General features: G+C 40.0%; 1 protein-coding gene across 1 annotated transcript in view; it reads left to right on the forward strand.

Annotated features, from left to right (window-relative positions):
• Positions 1-22,186, forward strand: part of CNTNAP2 (contactin associated protein like 2) — a 2,918,762-nt gene that overhangs the window by 1,662,364 nt on the left and 1,234,212 nt on the right. Inside the window, exon 11 of the mRNA XM_029589581.1 lies at positions 15,843-15,962. Coding sequence (XP_029445441.1) covers positions 15,843-15,962 — 120 coding nt within the window. The remainder of the gene's footprint in view (positions 1-15,842; positions 15,963-22,186) is intronic.

Below are 22,186 nucleotides of genomic sequence, written 5' to 3' on the forward strand. Positions count from 1 at the left end.
TAGGAATTTTGTCTTCACTTTTTCTGTATTCTGCAGCAATGAGAACAAATCTTTTCCATTTGCTACCCCAATGAAGTTCATGTTCTTTAATAATTAAATAAAAAACTGTTCTCTATACTAGTTCTGTTTGATCATTTCCAGGGTCTTTAATCTAAGATGCACAATATGTATGGGATATTTATGTGAAGGACCCTCCCAGCCCCCATTTAAAGACACTCCAGCACTGCATGTACTTTGGGAAGCAATCTGTTGAACTCACTATGCTTTCCTCTTTTCATCCTCCACCAACATTGTAATGCATGTAACAGATCTCTGTTTGCATTTCTGTAGTGTGCAGAAATAGAAAATGAGTTCATTTCATTTTGGCTGCAAACAGAAGCCTTTGTGGAGTAGCTCTGTTTGTAGACCAGAAAAAAAGGAATTAATTCTCCTTCCAACATAGGCGACATTGCCCAAAATATGGCCATTCATTATTTTTTCCTCAAGTGATTTTTAAACATTGCGCTCATATTTAAATGTTTGTTTTATTTTTTTTATCTAATGTTTTGAATTTGGAATAAAGGATTTATGCTGGAATCATTTATCTTTAGTCAATATTTATTAGATGATTTTACCATTTAGGCATGAATTTCCAGCTTTCTAATGTTTGGAACCAGCTTAGAAGCAAGGAAAACCTATGGCGTAAAAGCCCTTCTACAACAACCCTCCTCAACTACAAATCATGCCTCAACACCTACAGAAACGAAATCCACAAAACAAAAAGAGAATATTACTCCAAAAAGATACACCACCTCTCATTCGATTCAAGAGCACTCTTCTCTTATGTCTCAGCCCTCACTAATCCTCCTGGACCAAGCATCCCAGATGACCAAGCTCTAAAAAAAGCCAGTGAACTTGCCGATTTTTTTGACAACAAAATCACAGCCCTCGTAGCCCCCCTCAAAGGGCCTACGCCACACACTAGCCTTACAAGCAACCACAGCCAGCAATCAGATACAACAACCGCCTCTCAACCCAACACTCACACAGCAGTGCTTGAATCTCTCGAACCCACTTCCACCTTAGAAATAGCAAATATCCTTAAGAAGATAAAACCGTCCTCTCACCCCTTAGACCATATACCATCAAACCTGCTGAGTTCAATCCAGGACACCATTGCCAAGCCAGTGGCTGATATCATTAACTGCTCCCTCGCCCAAGGACAAGTTCCTAAACAACTCAAGTTAGCGCTTCTCAAACCTCTACTCAAAAAACCCAACCTTCCCACTACAGATCTGGCTAACTACAGACCTATAGCGAACCTCCCTATGCTAGCTAAAATTATGGAGAAAATCGTCAACAGACAACTTTCTGAATTCCTTGAAGACAACAACATCCTCACTAACAACCAATATGGATTCCGAAAGAAAAAGAGCACCGAATCCTTATTAGCCACACTAACAGACAACATTATCTTCAATCTCGAAAAAGGCCAACCTTGTCTTCTCGTGCTTCTGGATCTTTCCTCAGCTTTCGACACCGTGAACCACCCTAGCCTACTACAACAACTATCAGTCATCGGCATCACTGGAACAGCTCTCAACTGGTTTAAGTCCTTCCTAGAGAACAGAACATACAAAGTGAAGATAAACAACAAGGAATCTCACCCCATCCAAGTCAAGATGGGGGTACCACAAGGATCATCACTCTCACCCACCCTTTTCAACATTTACCTGCTCCCTCTCTGTCATCTACTTACTAACCTCAAGCTCACCCATTTCTTATACGCAGATGACATTCAAATTCTCATCCCTATCACGGAGACCATACACAAAACCATATCCTATTGGAAAAAATGCCTCTCATCCATCAACGATCTACTAACCAGCCTCAACCTGGTGCTAAACACCAAAAAAACGGAAATTCTCATCATAGCACCAGATCAATCTACCCCGCCAACATCCATCAACTCTCCAGACACCTCAGGATATTCCACCGCACCTCAAGTCAGAGATCTGGGTGTACTACTTGACGACAAACTCAGCCTCAATAAATTCATAAATAACACCACAAAAGAATGCTTCTTTAAACTACAAGTGCTAAAGAAACTAAAGCCCCTTTTACTCTATAGGGATTTCCGCACAGTACTCCAAGCCATCATTCTAACTAAATTAGACTACTGTAATTCACTCCTGCAGGGCCTTCCAGCATACACTACCAAGCCACTCCAGATGGTTCTGAATGCCACTGCAAGGATCCTTACCAATGCCAAAAAAAGGGACCATATCACCCCAATCCTATAGCACCTCCACTGGCTCCCCATCAAATATAGGATCCAGTTCAAGACCTGCATGATGGTTCACAAGGCACTACATAACATCTCCCCCCTCAACCTAACTTTCCAGCTTCAACTACACTCTTCTAACAAACCAACCAGAAGGGCATACCAGAACAGAATGATCACCCAACCTGCAAAATCTACCCTGAGGAAACGCGCTCTATCCACAGCGGGCCCGTCACTCTGGAACTCACTACCACCGGACCTCCGCCTAGAACCGTGCCATACAACGTTCAAGGTGAAACTCAAGACTTGGCTCTTCCTTCAAGCTTTCCCAGAGAGCTAAAGCAGGAAGAACAAACATCCAGCCTTGTCTTACCACAATAATGTAACGCTCACATTGAGTCAGTTTTTTGTTCCAAGTTGTTACCTAAGTTGATCTTAGTTGTTTCTTAATATAATATATTACACTGTATTATAGTTCTTCTGTTCTTTATATTATATTTGATATGTTCCATGTAAACCGCCTACCCGGCGATAGCTATATCTGTTAAATGTGAACCGGAGTGATATGTATTGTATACAGGAACTTCCGGTATATAAAAACCAATAAATAAATAAATAAATAAATATTGAAACATTTTAGCATATTAGGCTAAGTAGTATTTCCAATAGTAAAAGTTAGTTTGTTGTTTGAAAAAAAATCAAGATTGCTAGGATATAAAATTTGTGAAAATGAGGAAATGTAAAATAAAATAATCCCTGAAGTCTTACTATTATGAAATTTTCCATTCTGCCTCACAATTGAGATCCTCTAATATCACAGTATGGGGAGAAATACAGTTACACCAAAAATAAAATAGAACAATTAATTAAACCATTTATTCAATCCACAAGTCAGTACTATAATTGGATTATCATTGGTGACAAAAATACAGAGAAACTCACAGGCTTACATACTCACACAGATTTATATGTACCAAGCACATCGTCTGCCATAAAAATTAAAAACATTACTGTGCTAAACTATGGCATCTTATTTACTTGTAAGTTGCCACCAAATATAGTAATGGAAGCAGTTTAGATCAAGCTGTAATGATCTTATCAAACTAACAACTGGGTCTGTCCACTAGGATCCAAGTTATGTAATAACTAGAAGTCCTAGTTGAAATATAGGAACTCACATAGCTGGGTCTGTCTGGCAGGCAATGCTGGAAAGCTGTGACTGTAAAGTTGAATGTTTGCATAACAGCAATATTATTATAACTGGCTATTTATATTATCACTAAGTTTTATAGTTAGACATGTAGTAATATCCATTGTGGATATTTTACAGTAGATTACTAGATTTAACCAATAATCATGATACAAATTCATTAGCTTTAGGGTGCAGTTACAGGCACTTTTTGTGAGGTAGCAAGTTAATTTTATTATAGCAGCATACGGTATACAAAGTTTAATATGGTACAGTTCTTTCTTTTTCTTTGTTTTGTGGTTTTAGTTTGTTACAGTTTTACAGCACATGTGCTGTCATGAAAGATAATCAGAATTTTTAGGCGTTATCTCTAAGCCCAACTTTGCACTTAGTAATTATGAAATTGCCAAACTAATTAATATATTTAAAAGGTAATTAAGACAGTGTTTTCACCCTTATCCAATCCAGGCCACACTCCTACAGATGTCAGAAAACAGACTCAAAATGTCATGGGGCAAATCCAGCAACTCCTGATATAGCGAATGACAGTTAGAAACCAAAGGTCTCACAAAATACTCCATGAGACAGGATAGCTAAATTAGGGTAAAGATATTCCAGCTTTGATTCTTTCAAGGGATAGCTGGCCAGATTTCTCAGAATTCATGGCTGAATATGAAACTCAGTCTTACTTGAAAATTTGCTTGCAGTAAAGTTCTGTCAGCAAAGATCTCTTAGCAGAGCTCTGGGGTAATCTGTGGATAAATGCCATGATAAAATTATCAGCAGAATTTCTTTGGGATAATCCATGAGGAGAAGCTGCAATCTGGGTAGTTCAGAGTCCTTTTGCATCAAAACCTCATTTCATATTCAGTTCCATAAGTTGCAATGTTGATCTTGATTTGATGTTACCACCTCCTATAGACAGGATTGGTGAAATGCAAATGATGTTGTCTAAGTCCAGACGCATATGAATATTCACATTTTGGGTTAATTAAGTTCATTAGAGTCCATCAGTCATGGCTGAATACAAAGCTTTTAACAAGGACATGTATACAGTTCTTGACCAAGGTTTCTTCTCACAGTGAGAGGTGCTGACAAATAATTGATATTGAAAATCACAGCTTATCTTCTGTATAAATAGCAGTCTCACAGGAAGTTGCCATCTTTGTGTTGCTTAAGCCTGTACTTTTGGTTCAGTCTATGTACATAGCAGCAGGTCTCAGTTCAATAATGCAAATCCTTGTTTAGGGCCACAGGTATATACCCTACAGGAACAGGAAAGCTCAGTGCTGAAGGCAGGAACAGCTTAAGGCAATCTGCTGCCAAATGTGAGAGATGAGATGGCATCCACCCCAAAATACAGCACAGGTCAAATCACAGAGAGGGCTAGGGGGGAGTCCCCCTTGGAGTCTGGCCTTCTCAATGATTTGAAATTAGGAGAAGGGGAGACAGAGGCCAGGGTTCCCAGAAGTGGGGCAGATAGAATATCCGTTATATGTTTTAAGAATGTGCAGAGTTAAAATTTTCATTGTGTTTTTTGTATTCATTTCATAGGTCACTTCCATTTATTAGTTTCAAATGAAAAAAATATTTTTGTTTCTGCATTTCATGTATTTATTTTCATTTCCAATTAAATTCAATGGGGGGAAGCAACACAGCCTATTCTGAACTTCAAAATTGGGGTTTATTAATAAATTCTAATGAAACTCATGGGTAGACAATATCAGAAGGGAGAAGAGAATACTAAGGCACCAAGACTGTGTCAAAGTGGCACCAAAAATAGTATGAATAGCCTAAGGCACCATAAAGAGACAAAAGAGTACCAGAAGTGGCAGTTCTCCAAGACACCATCAGAGGAGCAAACCAGCAGAAAGAATATCAAGAATACCCCAGGGCTTCAAAAAAAAGTCATTGATAACAATGGCATGAACCTCCAAAGGCAGAAGAGGGATAAAGTGACATCAAGAGTGGTATGAGCATTCTAAGGTGTCATGAAGGGGGCACAAAAGCAGCAAAGATTACAGGAATAAAACCCATCTCTTTCAGAAAGACTCAGAAGTGTATCTCACATACACTATTACAAAAAAAAAAAAAAAAAAATACACCCCCACCTGTCTATGCACAAAAATGTTTTCTAAGATTTTTAAACTTTTATCTTGTTTGCTCCTTTGAGTCCAAACAACTTCCTTATATTCTCAATATGGACTTTGTATATGGTTCATTTTAGCTCATTGCTTATCTTTATACATAGGCTTGTATGGGCTTCTGAAAATCGCCGACATGGCTATGTTTTGCAGCTTGAACTGCTGTTTCAGGGCGTTTTGTTTATTTCCTTAATTTCCAGCCACTAGGACAAATCTGAAAAAAAGTCTATTTTAAAGATCTGATAGAGTAAGCTTATAGCCAATCAGAGAATGCCAAGAACACTTTAAGCCAATCAAACTATTCAATCATTTGGAACATCCACTATACTACATCATCCAAGTATTGGATTCAATCCCAACAATTAGAAAGCTGCAACCATCAATATAGATTGTCATTTAAAATTATGCTATTCAATGGTGATGTTTAATCCCACAGGGAATACGGAACCTAATTGAAAAATCAAAAATTGTTCTTGTTGCAAAAGGTTCAAGCCACGATTTCCTTCTTGTGGGTGAATGAAGACCAAGTTCCAATACACAGTCTTGAATTTCATCAAATGTGTAGCCCTTAACGATGCAATGTTTAACTAAAGGGGCTTCTAATCTTTGATTGGTCAAACAGCTGTTATATTCTGCTAATTGAACTTTAAATGTTTGAGTGTTTTTCCCACAAAAACCAAATTACATGGGCAAACCAAATCATACACAATATAAGAGCTGTCACAATTAGATGTATGATTCAATACCTATGTGCGATTATCACATGGATTTGCAAAACAGGTAGTCTCCATCATGTTAAAGTATTTGCAGTTACCACACTTGATATGTTCTCTTTGCTGCTCCTCCCAGCCAGGAACATTCTTTAGCATTGCCAACACTAAAAAATCCTGAAGGTTTCTACCTCTGGTAAAGGCAAAGCAGATTGATGTTCTAAAACACTCATGTAAGGACAAAATATTCCAATGGTGCCTGATGATCGAGCATATAGACTTAGAACAATTTGAGAACCTCAGTGGACATATAAAATTCTCAGAAGTAAACTTCCATTGATTATTGCACTGTAACATTGTATCCCGATCTGAGTACAAAGCTCTTTTAAAAGCCTGTTTTATTTATTTATTTATTTATTTATTTATTTAAAGGTTTTTGTATACCGGCATTCTTATCTACATCATGTCGGTTTACATGAAACTGTAATAATAAAGAAAGAGAAATACATGGAACTGTAATAACAAGGCGAGGGGAATACATGAAAAAAGGTATAATAAAATAAAACAGGATTAACGGCAATTCAAGAGAGTAATGTAGTATATTAATGATAGGCATGGTAAAATAACTATGAATTCAAGAGAGAGAGTAATATAGTATATTAACGATTTACTATTTTGATTGGATAGCCAAGCTTAATAAATCAATCTGCCATTATTTGAGCTTGTTATTTGAACTCTTTTAACTCTGAACATAATCAGTGGCAATGAAGAAACTGAGAGAAGGGTAGATTCTTCCTTAAGTAGAACATATGGACGCTTGTTAACTGCAGATTCGTATTTCTATCTGTTGGCTTACGATATACTGAAGTATGAAAAGCACCCTGTCCTTCCAGATCAAAATGTCCAAAAATGTCAACTTTTCAGTGTGTATTGTGCTGTAAACTTAATACTGGCATGTAAGGTGGTTAACCAATCTAAAAATAGAAACAAATTATCTACCATATCACCCCAAATTAGAAATATGTCATCAATGAAACGTTACCAGATCTTTATTGCAGAAAAATAAGGGGAAAACATATATTTATTTCTCTTCAAATTCAGCCATAAATAAATTGGCAACTGACAGCGCAAATGTAGCTCCCATAGCTGTACCTGATATTTGTTCATAAATATGACTATCAAAAAGACATTTTTTTAAGGCCAAGTATGCTAATGCTAGAATAAATTCAAAGGGCACTGGCACTGGTTGAGGGCGCAATTCTAAAGAAGCTTGAATGACATCTAATGCTTCTGTTTATGGAATCGATATCCAATGTCACTGAAAAAATCTGTACAAGAAGTGTCCTGAATGGAATTCAATATTGACAAAAAATGTGAGGAATCCCTTATATAAGAAAGCATAAGGGTAACCAGAGAGCTCAAAAAAGTATAAACATATTGAGATAGTGGCTCCAATAATGAATCATTGGAGGAAATAATTGGTTGACCAGGGGGTTCAACACTTGTTTGTGTATCTTGGAAAGTGTGTAAAATACTGGTATGCGAGGGTGCACTTCATTGGGATATCAATACTCCTTCATGTAAAGATATCCTTGTTCTAATGCCTCATCTGTTAATAATTTTGTCTGCCATTGTAACTTTGCAGTGGAATCTGATGTTAATAGACGATAACATATTTTGTCATTAAGTTGAAAACAACCTTCTCATTTGTAGTTCTCTTGTTGCTAGATAACAATCCTGCCACCTTTATCAGTGGACTTGAAAACAAGAGAAGTATCCATTTGTTAAGATCTCAGAGCAGCATGCTGATCTTTAGTTAAATTGCCATGAAATTGTCGGGTAGTCAATTCTAGTACAGATACATCTCTTAATACTAATTCTTTAAAGGTGGACAAAACCAGATCAATTGGGCCCGGGGAACCCAGGCTGAGTGGTCAGACACCCTTCGCATATATAATTGTTCATAAGGGTTGTTGAAAAATGATGTATTCATTGGCATTCTCTGATTGGCTATAAGCTTAGGGGCGGATTATAAGAGCCCTGCTCACCTAAATCCGCCCAAATCCGGGCGGATTTAGGCGAGCAGGGCCCTGCGCGCCGGTGCGCCTATGTTCAATAGGCCTACCGGCGCGCGCAGACCCCGGGACTCGCGTAAGTCCCGGGGTTTGGCGAGGGGGGCGTGTTGGGGGCGTGTCGGGGGCGGGCCCGAGCCGCGCGGCATTTAGGGGGCGTGTCGGCAGCGTTTTGGGGGCGGTCCAGGGGCGTGGCCGCGCCCTCCGGACTCGCTCCCAGGTCGCGTTCCGGCGCGCTGGCGGCCCGCTGGCGCGCGGGGATTTACGCCTCCCTCCGGGAGGCGTAAATCCCCCAACAAAGGTAAGGAGGGGGTTTAGACAGGGCCGGGCGGGTGGGTTAGGTAGAGGAAGGGAGGGGAAGGTGAGGGGAGGGCGTTAGAGGATTCCCTCCGAGGCCGCTCCGAAATCGGAGGGAACGGGGGTAGGCTGTGCGGCTCGGCGCACGCGCCGGCTATACGGAATTGATAGCCTTGCGCGCGCCGATCCAGGATTTTAGCGGATACGCGCGGCTACGCGCGTATCTACTAAAATCCCGCGTACTTTTGCTTGCGCCTGATGCGCCAGCAAAAGTACGCCAAATCGCGCGGTTTGAAAATCTACCCCTTAGTCTATCAGGGCTTTAAAATAGACTTTTTAAATATTTGTCCTAGTAGCCGGAAATTAAGGAAATAAACAGACTACCCTGAAGCAGCAGTTCACTGAAACCTGGCAGCTCAGTTATGACACTGTTATTGAATAACTATGTTTAGCCAATTACTCAGTATTGTCATAACCTCAGCTTGAAAAATGTAGTGGTAACTTACTCATAGTGGCCAAAGACTCCTTTTCTTTTATCCAGCTACACTTACAAAGTGTTCTCACTTAGAGATGCTCATCATTGCTTCATATTGCAATTGGGTCCTCCACTTGGTCTACTCTCTTCCAGGTTTCTTAAATTCATATCATGTTATTTTTTCCCAGGTTGTGTTGACTTTGAAAATGGATTCTAAGAATTGCCTAGTTTTAGGAAATTTCAACTTGCACAGCGGAGGTGGACCCTTGGCCCAAGATGGAGTTGATGCTACCTGTGGGGAAGCCCCCATGGGTCTCCACTGTCAGGAGGCAGAACAGACCGGGAAGCAGAGACTGACTGGAGCTTCGCCAATACCAGCCCTTGTTCCCTGCAGGTTGAGCCCTTGGGTACCGGGGCCAGCTGGTCTTAGGTGGGCCTCCGCGTGATTTATCTGGAGGAAGATGTTCAGGACAGGGAGCCAGGAAGCAGCAGAAACAACGCGTCTGAAGGAGCTGAGTTCAACAGGGCCTGGATCCAAAAGCCTGGACAGGCTGAGGCAGGCTAGAGAACATGAACAAGTTAAGTCCGGGCTTGTAAGTATGCAGAAGCCTAAAAGAGGCCAAGTCCAAGTAATCAGCTGGAGGCAGAGTCGGGTTCAAGCTGGAGTCAGGGCAGGCGGCTGGAGATGAAGTCAGGTGCAGGCTGAAGTCAGGGCAAGTGGCTGGAGATGAAGCCAAGTACAGGCTGAAGTCGAGTACAGGAGGGCAGGCAGCTGGAGATGAGGTCAAGGTGTGAGCACAGGTCAGAGCTGAGAATCCATCCAAAGTGTGGTCTGGGTGAGCAAGGGTCAATGCCAGGAATCCATCCAAAAGCATAGTCAGGAGAAGCAAGGGTAATCAGGAACAGGTAGCAGGTATTGGAACTCAGGAACTGGTAACAGGAATGCAGGACTGGAATGAACAAGCACAGGAGCAGATCAGGAATGAAGGAGTAGCAACTAACCAAACGACAAACGTGGAGACCTGTTGCCAAGGCAAAGACCAAGTGGCAGGGCCTGCCATGTTTGGCTACCCATATTGTTTGCTACTTCAGTTGAGAACTATGACAAAGTTGTCTCTCTGGTACACCTTCCTAGTATATTTTTTGGAAATCCACCCTCTATTGAAACTTATAAGAGCTGCAGAAGTCACTACACTCCTTGGTATACACCTGTAATTAGAGAAGCCAAGCACAAACTCAGATGTTCTTAATGGCAATGGTGCAAGAATAAATCGACTAACAACATCAAAACTTGCAAGGCCTTATTGACTGACTACCTTGACAAAGCCAAAACGGCCTGTTTCTCTTCCTGTATCCAGTCTGCTGCTTCTGAACCGCATGAATTATTCTTTATCATCAAATCTTTGACCGCACAACCTACTGCAAATTGTAGCAATTTCATCCAGGAATTCTGTAAGCAATGTTCCATTTTGTGTGCTGATAAGACCTTGCAGATTGTGGTCCAAGTTCCATTGCCTGTGAATGCTGAATCACATATGGATCCTTTTTCCTCTGAGCCAAGATGGGAGACCTTTAAACCCACCTGTCCATTAGAAATTTTGGAGGTTATCCATGGTTTGAAGATAAATCTTTGTCCTATGAACTCCTGTTGTAATGGCATTATGAAAGTGCTGGGTCTTGCTATAAGAGACTTTATTACTTTAGCACTGATTATTTCTTGTAAATTTTTCCTTTGTAAATTAGATTTCCTCTTTTGTTAATTGTTGCTTGTTTCTCTGTTTAACTATAGTTACCGTTCCATGTAAAGGCCTTGCCTATTAGTTTTAAGTTTAAGTGTAAACCGATACGATGTGCAAACGGTTATCGGTTTATAAAAAATCCCAAATAAATAAATAAATTACCAACTTAATTAAATGTCCCTTTCTCAGTGTTACTCACCAAAATCACTGAAAGCTGCATCCACCTATCCTGTGTTATAGAGATTCCAAATCTTTTTTCAACTAAAGACCTCTGGCCAAAATCACAGAGAAGGTGGTTTTAAAGTAGTTAAACACTGTCATTTAAAAAATGGCTACCTTGATTTTCAATTTGGTTTCAGAACTGCACACAACTCAGAGACTCTTCACATTTCCAACTTTGAAGTTTTTACTATGGCTTTCTCTCTGGCACCAGATTTTCCCTTGTACTCCTCAATATTTCCCCTACATTCGATACCATAGTTCATGCCATCCTGCTCAGTAGTCTTTCATTGATGGGCATATCGGTGGTTTAGAATTGCTTTTCTACAGAATCGCTAACAGAGTGCATGCCTGGGCATTTACATATATTCTCACAGACTGGAATGCCTCAAGGATCTGCTCTCTCAGCAGTACTTTTTAATATATACATATTTCCCATTTGTCAAATCCTTGCTAGTTTACACATAAACAACAAAATCTATGCTGATGATATTCAATTTCATTTTCTTGTTACATCCACTTTCCAAATCATTTTGAATAAGATCTTGAACTGTCTTACAGTAATTCATAACTGGTTAGCCAATAGACTACAAAAATCCTGCATCATTTCTATTTGATAATCACATATTGGAAATAACACAAAATACACTAATTTAGGTGTCATTATTGACGCCTCATTATCCATGCAAATAAATACTAAAACAATAGCCCAGATTTAATTTGTGAAGTTAAGACTTCTCTGTCATTGTAAACCATTCCTTAAGACATCTGATTTCATAACAATTCTTCAGTCTGATTTTCTCAAGTATTGGCTTACTGCAATTCCTTTTACTTTGGTTTCCCTCAGAATACAATCAGACTTTTACAATGGCCGATTGTGTATGTAACTTTGTTATCCACAAAGGGCATTTGGATGGGGAGGGCTATAAATCACTTAAATAAATAAATAAATAAATAAATAAATAAATAAATAAGAACAGGAGTGCAAGTGGGCACATACTTTTGCGAAGATGCAAAACTGTAAATTGGTGAATGCTCTATGCTGCGGACTTTCAGACTTCATTATCTCAGTTGAGCTAAATACGTTTCTCAACCAAACCCTGGTGGATTCTGGATGCAGAAAAACTCTCATTTGTAAAGAACTAGGCCCTCGAAAACTTAAGCAAGCCCCACTCAGAAGTAATTCCCTTGAATTTGGCTGGAGGCATACACAGAAGGGGGGAGGGAAAGGTGATCTCTGGCCTAGAGGATCCCATATCGATCCTTCCCTCCGGAGCAAAGAGAAATGGTCAGTTCAAGTTTAGGATAGGAAAAGAATATAGGAAGTATGATTTATTTTCCTGGGAATTAACCCAGGAAGTGGCAAAAGCTAGACCTGACAAGGTCAAGCTGAGGGGGAGGGTATATGAAAGAGTATATGTTAGACCCTCTTTAAAAGCTCAGGACGAGGCATTTAGGCTGGTCAACCTTAAGCCACAAACAGGAAGGGAGTTCCACTCTGAGGATGTTCTCCTTCAAAGGGGATAAGAAGCTAGGCCCAGGGAGAATGGGGGGGGAGGAGGGGGGGAGGCTCCAAGGAAGAGAAGGAAGCCTAGAGAAGGCCAGTACTGCTGAATTGTTAATTATATTACTCTCTTTATTTTGTGACCTGCAACGCTAAGCAGAGCTGCTTCTGTTTTGTTTTCTTGTCATTAATACTGAAAAGATAGCCAGAGTCCAACCTGAATCTGTTCCTTGGCCTGCCACTGACTGCTCACGGTGCCATATTGAGCCAGTGTGTGCATGTATGCGAGCTTGTGTGCATTTGTGTATGCTTGCACAAGCTTGGGCGTGTTTGTGTACACTTCTGTGAGCTTGTGTGCACTTGTATGAGCTTCTGTGTGCTTATGTGTATGTGTCTGTGCCTGCCTGCCCCTATGTGTGGGAACGTGAAAGACAGGGCTTCACAGTCAGAACATATTAATGAACAGCACTCTGCACTGATCAGGTTGTCTGCTCAAAAACAGCATCTATGTGTGTGCTCCTGTGTGCAAGGTTGTCTCTGCTTGTGTGTGTGTGTGTCTGCCTGTGTGGCCTGTGTGTGTGTGCATGTTTGACACTGTTTGCAAACAGAGCATATTCTCTTTGCACAGCACACCTTCCAGGCACCACCTTTGGCCACAGAAAGATACAATAGTGTGACCAACAGATCAACACAAGCCTTTTATAAATATACATACATACATATATGTAAAACAACAGATTCCACTACTGCAATAAACCTTAAAAGTGAGAAAATTCATTACCAAACCAAAAAATATGAAAATGTTTTTGTTAATATTTTAACTTTATCTTAAAAAGTAACTTAAGTAAGAATTGCTATCAATTTTGTACATTTTTTACATTATTTTAGGGTTAGAAAAAGCCAGTTTATCACTTAAGGATAGATTTTTAAAAAATACACGCGTGCCTCGTGAGCTGGCGTAAGTTGCGTGCGCCAGCACCCTGCCGGCGCAAAATCCCCTGGCACAGCGGCAAATGGCCACTGTACTGGCGGCCTCCTGCTCTGCCCCACCCCCTAGACCACCCCTCCCCGCCCCCTTGATAGAGGCCTGGCTCTTGTGCACGTAATGGGGGTTACGCACACGGCCGGGCCTCTTCTAAAATGCGCGCAAGGTCCAGCCACACACATAACCCCCCACAGGGGGGATTTAAAATTTGGCCTTGACTGAATAATATATACAGTAAGCCAATTGTTACTCCTGGGGGAATTCCACACTACAGCGGTGCACAGAATTTGTGCAGAATTCCCCTCCTGCACAGAATTCCAATTTCTTTGCGCAGAATTTGGCGAGAGTGGCAGCAGGCCATGAGTAGTGTCTGTCCTGCTCACAGCAAAGATCTTGTCAGAGCTGAGTCCTGGACACGTTGGTAATGAAACCATATATAGGGCAAATGATCATGCAGCATCATTTTAAATAGCTTATAGCTGCTATGTGGATCAAGTGACACTGACCCACTCCCGCTGTAAACTCTGAGCGTGTGCAAGAAGCAGTCTGTATTTCTTTTCTAGCTATTGGCAGAGAAAGATGTGTTTCTAGAAGCTCACAGAGTTTTTCACCATAACAGAAAGACAGAGGCACTGCCTTTCATTTAAACATCCATCCATTTATTTAATCCCATTCACTTATATTGACTTGAATATAATATACAGTACATGAACCATTTCTCATACACACATTCCTCAATCAGTTCTGCACCATTCTCCACAAACAACATATAAGCAAATATTTCAAGCTTGAAATCAAGACTATACCACCCCCACACATCCCAGGATTTTAGCACATTTCAGTATTTCCATATGTACTTCTAAGAATGGCCTATACTAAACTTGCTGACCTCTCTTATGTTATCTTTTCAGTCCCATGCATACAATTTTACTAATCGTTATAATATTGAAAATACTCCCATATATTATCACTATCATATCACACATTGTTAAGCTCTTTCCTCCAAATTCTCAAATGAAGCCAAGGCCATTAACAGAGCTCACGTACAGTTTAGTCATGAGCTGAGCTGGGTCATAGATGTATCACATTTTGCTATTCTATATGTACAATCTGTTTTGCAGAAATCTCTAGAAGACTTTACACTTTCCAGATAAACCAGGTGTATTGTGGTTTACAGTAACATTTGCTTTAGGGATGTACATTCATTTGGCATGAAACCTGAAATTTTAATGAAATTTCCTGTCAATTCATTTTTAAATGAAACAAAAAAATTGCACAAAATTGTGTTCCTTTTTCATTTTGTTAAAAAAAAAACCCAAAAACCCCAAGCCCTGAAACACTGCCCCCCTGCCCTCAGACCCTGGTTAATGTCATTTTTCAAAAAATTCTGATTTTTGCTTTTTATTTTGTTTCTGTTTTGTTTATATCATTTTGAACAAATGAAAAAATGTCATAAACAACAGATGAAAGGGAAAAAAATGTTCCATGCACATCCTTAATTCACATATACCATAAATCTTCTTAGTCCATGGCACAAGATCACCAGCAGCCACAAGCGCACAATTGATATCATCGTATGCACATGATCTATAGCATTTTGTGACTCTCTTCCATAAAACAGTAGGTGTCTTTAATATTAAAACAACAATTTTTAAACCTTTTTATGCAGGTAAACAGCTGCCAACTATTTATACAGCCAGGGTAGGCTCGCCTGCCCAAAAGCTTCACGTGCACGGCTTCTGGAAACTGCTGTATATCCACTATGGGACAAGCAACTGATGTGACTACCTGCCTAGCAAAAAAGGCTTCCCCTCAAAATCTTTCCTCCCAGTCTGTACTGTTTGGTTCAGCTGTGAGCAAAGATGAGAAATGCTTGTGAGCATCCATCTGACTTCTGCCCACACAATCTGAGACTGTGCGGAGCGTGAATCAGAATTGCTGTGGGAAAAGAAGTCTACACACGGGACATACACCTCTGGTCCACTCCACTAATAAAATGTATTTTTCCTTCTCAGTTTAATATCTCCTCAGCTGCATAGTTTCTGTATGTGTGTGGTGTTGGGGGCAGTGGTGTTTGAATTACTACAAACTTACTTTCAATCAAGCCCAAAGCTGTATGTACAGTATAGCGATATGCATTCATTGTTTTATTTTCTATTCTGTATACTGTATGGTAGATCATCATAGATTTCTATGGAGAAAACTTTAACTGGAATTCTATTTACAAGTTATTCTTTTCTTTCAGCTATTTATGAACTTTCGTGTGAAGCATACAAACATCTTGGAAAAACATCAGATATCTATTGGATAGATCCAGATGGCAGTGGGGCGTTGGGGCCTTTAAAAGTATACTGCAACATGACAGGTAATTATATTGGATTATTTTATTCATAATTTTTTGAACATTTACTCAGCATTTTTAAAGGTATGCTATTTTTTAAAGGTATGGATTTGGCAGAAGAATATGGAGCCTTTTACCTTTAGGTCAACAATTCAAATCTGCCTCAGATCAATAGTGGATGAAAGTCATTACTATCTGGAAGCCATTTGGGTGCCTGTGTAAAATGGGTTGCTGGCTCAAGGCCAGTTCCCAATGGACAAATGTCAATAATAAATGGACAGGTAACAATATTAATATAAGACCACTAGTTGGCACCCCATTGGCAATCTCAGCAGAAGGGGGCCAATGCTTTAATTGAACACTGAAGTCAAATTAACCAAAGAAATGGCTCCAATCTTCTGCCAATAATGAGAGAAAATGGAAACTTTTTAAGTAGAGAGATTGAAGTATATGTTTAAGTACCAAAATATAAGTGTTATAAAGACTTTATAGGCTTCAACTACAGAGAGTTCCTGGTGGTGGTGTTATCATTATTATCATTGTTATTATTATTCTAAAAGCATTTAGACTGAGCCACTGCAGGCATATATTTGAGAATTCTGTCACTCACCAGACCCAAACCCATTTTTGGAGTGACTAAAATATAGAAGCCTAGTAAAATTTGACAGGTTATATGTAGCTGCTCTGCGTGGGAAGTTTTTAAACCCTTTGACATGGCTGGCTAACTCTAGCCAGCTAGATTGTTTTGAAAATTGCCTTCTAAATCATATGGCATTTGCATACTTTGAATATAGCTGGATCCTTGAGCTTGATCTGTTTGAGAGAATGGGGTCAGTTATCATCTCATCCAGTATAGCCAAGGCATTGCAGGTCTGTTGTACATCTGCCACTTGGGAAAGAAGGCCTGCTGATATCTGATCTAGATAGCAATGTGTACTTCCTAAATTCAGTGGGACTTTGACGCTCACTTAATTGTACTGCTGGCTCTTAAGACAACAGAATGTAAGTCTGCAGTATATATACTAGAGGCTTTTTTGCTCAGGAGAGAAAACTACACTCCTTTGGCACTCATTTGAAAGTCCATGAAATTAATTGTGCCTGCAGTTGAATCCATCCCTGAAAAAAACCCTGCCACTGCAGAACCATCTGTATCTTGCTCTAAATTTGCCTAGGAATACCTTATGACAGAAGGTTTACATCTCAACATGATCTTGTTTTAATCACAAGATCATCTTTGGGTATATTTTCTGTGCCTTCATTTTCATTCACCATGGGACAGGACTTGCTTGGTTTTGGAGTAACTCTGAGATGCAACATCCCTGGTAAAACTAGGTCCTGGGAGTAGATAATGGTCTTGCACCAACATTATCTAGCTTTTTAACAAAGAAGACTCAATTAATTTAGCATGCATGTTTGCAATTGAAAAGACATCTAAAGAGAAACCTAGAACAATGCTGTTTGGGAACATACAGCATATTAAAGAACTGTTGTAAAAGTAGAATTGTCAAAGTAGAATTGTCAGTTCCCCAGCAGACTTCAGGTATATAACCTGAACCCCTAAAGTCAAAGTCATTTTTAGCTATCAGATGGGTGCAATGTAGCAAGACAGTTTTGACATTGTGACTCATGAACTATGTCTACATTAATTTATGTAAATAGTTGCACTGGGAATTATAGAAACTGTTTGGAGGTTTATTCTGTACATTTTTTTTTTCAGTTAAATTGCATAGGCTGTTTGTCCTGGCTTGTCTGGTGTTTTTCAATCAGTGTTGATTAATGCAGTGTGCTGCTCGCTCTGTATATATTAATGATGTCAGAAATGTGGAGGTGTAACACATATTTATCTTTTTCCTTTAATTTATTTAGAGCTGTAGAATAGAATATAATAGTAGAGTTATCATTCATAAAGAATATGAAAGCTTTATTTGTATTTAGGGCACTTTCACTTTGATCCTACAAACCACATTATTTCTAGCTGCAACATCAAAATGTGCAATTACATACACTAATTTCTGTACAATCCTCTATCAAAAACTGTGGAATTAATGTATCCATTTATGGGCTGGAAAGAAAGGATAAACAGCTATTTGAGTGGGTCAATCAAATATTTTATATGATGATATATTAAAAAGATTACAAATTGGGAGTTAAAATAGCAGCATACCTACTGTTAATGGACATATAGAGGATAATTCTGAAAGCCATTTCCATAGATAAAACCTTTGTGAAAGTAGGGGAATAGTAGGGTGGTGGTGGGGGAAGGAATCAGCACTGTTTCCAATGAATCAATTTTTGAACATATTAGGGGATGGTGGTTAAAGTAATGAAATACTCATTCAATATCTCAGATAAAGGATAGGCCCTAAATAAGGACAATTACACTCTTCCCACTCCTGCATCATAGAGGATGAAAGTTTTGACTCAGACGTTATAGCGGACTAGCACTGAGCATAAATCAAACAGCACATAACTCAAACAGATGAGATGTAGTGGAGGCTACCCACATTACAAAAAGGTAATTCCTGGAGGACTTCACCTACCCACCCATCCCATCCTCTCAATCTGAGCCCAAGCTGGTCTTCCAAACACCATCCAAATCAATACCATCGTGGTTAAGATGACAATGCAAAATAGCCATCTGAAAGTGCAAAACAAAGAGTTGTTGATGTTTTTATTATGATTTTACTATATTTTTGTTTGTGCCTGGTACATTCTTTTATTTTTTTCTCCAGTCATTATGTATGTAATTTAATGTGGACAAGTGCAAGGTATTGCAAATAGGGAAAAATAACCCTTGCTGTAGTTACACGATGTTAGGTTCCATATTAGGAGCTACCACCCAGGAAAAAGATCTAGGCATCATAGTGGATAATACTTTGAAATTGTTGGCTCAGTGTGCTGCAGCAGTCAAAAAAGCAAATTGAATGTTAGGAATTATTAAGAAGGGAAAGGTTAATAAAACGGAATAGGTGGGCCCGAAAAAGAAGTATTAGGAGCCCGCAGATTACCTGGAGCCGGGAGGAGAGGATCCGGGCGAGCGTGCCAGCAGGGGGTGACATCATCGGGGCTAGTTGCCACCGCACAGCTCGCCCCGATGACATTGGGGACCGAGGCCCACCCTTAGTGGGTGTTCCAGTGGCTGGCATCATCAGCGCCCCGATGACGCCGGGGTTGAGGCCCGCCCTTGGTGGGCGTTCCAGTGGCCGGCATCATCATTGTAGGCAATCACAGGTGATGACGCCGGCTGGGGGATAAAAGGACCGGACCGCGTTGCAGCCGGCTCCTTTTTTCCACGATCGACTTTCCCACCCACCCAACTATAAAAATTAATAAAGGAGGTACAAATATTAATGTAAGGTTGTAATTTCGCAGCTGGAGGATAAGATAATATTGGCAGGTGGTTAACCGGGCCAATAGGACTTATTGTAACGAGATCAGCCGCGTGGCTGACGAAAAGGCAGGTTGCCAGAGTAATGGGGGACCACACCTGGAGACAGGGCCCCCTTGCTTTCCAATGTGGCAGGGGGCTGGGATAAGGAATGTTGCCTTGCTTGAGCGTGGCACGCAGCGTGGGGGGGGGGGGGGGCGAAGCCCAGAAAAGTGTAAATGTGGCAACGGATTGGCCCGGGTGGGTTGTTAGGATTATGTTGTTTGGTTTTATCAATTGTTTAAAATTAAATAAAAGCTGCAGCCAATTTAACCCAATATGCTTTTTCCATGTGTGGTCATTCAAGTGGGGAAGGCATGCGGAGAGCGCTCGCCGGGTAGGACAAAAGGGAGGTCACGGTTCCCAGAGTCAAAATGTCATAATGCCTCTGTATTGTTCCATGGTGAGACCGCACCTTGAATACTGTGTACACTTCTGGTCACCGCATCTCAAAAAAGATATAGTTGCGATGGAGAAGGTACAGAGAAAGGCAACCAAAATGATAAAGGGGATGGAACAGCTCCCCTATGAGGAAAGACTAAAGAGGTTAGGGCTGTTCAGCTTGGAGAAGAGACGGCTGAGGGGGAATATGATAGAGGTCTTTAAAATAATGAGAGGTCTTAAACAAGTACATATAAACTGTGGTATGTGGGTAACAAACATTTTAAATAAATTAGTTCATTACAGTTAGGTGCCTAGATCTTTAGAATATCGAACTCTTGGTAATTAATGCCCTTTACTGTTGATGATTTTTATTTATTTGAACAATGTATATTCCACCAATCCACAAACCTCAGTGGATAGCAAACAGCATGCATAATAATAACATCAAGACATATAATACCAGACAGAATATATCAATAATAAAAACAAATAAAATATCAGGCATACATATGAGTAATAACAATAAACCAGTTAACGTACAATTATACTGTAGCTCATTAATAAATATACAGCTCAGACAAACCCGTGCCAGAAATCTGAACAAATGTCAGACAGCAAATGCAAACATGAAAAGGTGAGACTTTAACTTGAGAATTAGTCATTTTCAGAAGTACACTGGACTGTGCTTTATTACTGAAAAAACAAGGATACCTCTTACAAAGAGGTAAAAGATTAAGGTAGCCCATTGTTAAATAAGATTCTAAACTGAACTGAATATCAGTAAACGTATTGTTAGCCACTCTTGACAGAATTTCAAATAGCTGCAGTACTGTCACGCTTTTTGTCATTAATTTTCACTGGCAAATGTTAATGGGTCGTTTGCAGGGTGTCATGAAGGAAGCTGAACCAATGTGCCAAAAACAACAGTAGGCACAAGTACTGCACAATACGGAAGCATTTAAAATTAAATAATTAGTATCTAGCAGTGAATACAGACTGTCATTGTTGTCAAAGCAGTAAACAGTCGCATACATCTGGAATTGTGTTCTAGTCCATTAAAAAAAATTCATAAAACATTAAAGTTATATTGAGTTGTACTGCATGCCAATTAAGCTTAAATTCATTTAATTACCTGTAGTAACTGTCATGGGAAAGACATGAATGGATATGAAAATGTATATTTATTTGAGATATTAAAAAAACTGTATACAGTTCATATAAAATCTTTGTAAGAGGATTATGCAAACTATTTTATACTTTGATCTTATGGAAGTAGGTATATAAGGCCTACTAGTTGATATTAACTATCACAGATTATCAGAAAGGAAAATTGCAAGGTAGATTGATTCAAATTAGTTTTGTTAACCTCAATCAAGAGCATTTGGGGGATAGAAAGAGTCTGTAGAGATCACAAAAATGTTCATTTTTTTAAAAGTAGGAACCTTTTTTTTTTCTTTTTTTCCCATTTTGCTGTTCCCCACTTCCTGGAAGGCATTGCTTAGTTGGCTTAGCAGGGCCACCATTGGCCAGAGGGCTGGAGGAGTACTTCCCCCTAGGTGTAGCCTCACCAGTGTTCGTTCATTGACCAGGGCCTGTCTCAGCACTCATTTTCCCTCCCATTCTCCCTCCCTGGACCACCTTTCTGGCCCCTGCTGCCTCCAGGTCAGCGAGCCTCACAGATGGGTAAGTCAAACCCAGAACCCCTACACTGCAGTGTGCAGAGCATTATGGCTTGAGCCATAGGGCCCGTACAGGAATATAATATTTCATAAATTACTAGGATGTTATATTTTGCAGCATACAATGGAGAACTTTTATTTATTCATCTTCACTGTACTCGTAGCTCGCTTTATCTTTGGTAACCCAAAGCAAGTGGGTTACTTGCTTTGGGTTACCAAGAAACATAAGGGTTGATATTCCAAGGCTTTGTCTCAGTAACTTTAGACGTTACCCAGACAAAACTGAAATTTGAAAATTCCACACCCCCCCCCCCCCCCCCCCCCCCCCCCCCCCCCCCCGGCTACATTTTGTCCAGGTAACTCATTTACCCGCACAAAATTTAGATGGATAAAAAAGGTGGTGATCACATTGATGTTAGGTGCAACCTGGCTATCTTTAGCAGGAAAGTCTGAGTGGAAAACCTACCTGTCCTAAAGTGAGCTGAGTATGTTCAGCATAAAACTTACCTGGTCATGTTCCACTGAATATCCAGGTTAACTTTACCGGTGCACCTTTCATGTTCACCGGCCCAGTGAGTGTCAATCCCAACTGCATATACACACGTAAACAAACAGTAATAGCCCAAAAAACATATAATTCATACAACATTTAAAGTAATATGCAGTATGAAAGTAAAAATGCCGCAAAGTGGCTGCTGTGGGTGCTAGCATTATTTAACGAGTGATGCTGTGACTGTTGTTCCTTGTTTAGCTATGAA

This window comes from Rhinatrema bivittatum, chromosome 2 (assembly GCF_901001135.1).
Source record: "Rhinatrema bivittatum chromosome 2, aRhiBiv1.1, whole genome shotgun sequence".
Classification (NCBI taxonomy): domain Eukaryota; kingdom Metazoa; phylum Chordata; class Amphibia; order Gymnophiona; family Rhinatrematidae; genus Rhinatrema; species Rhinatrema bivittatum.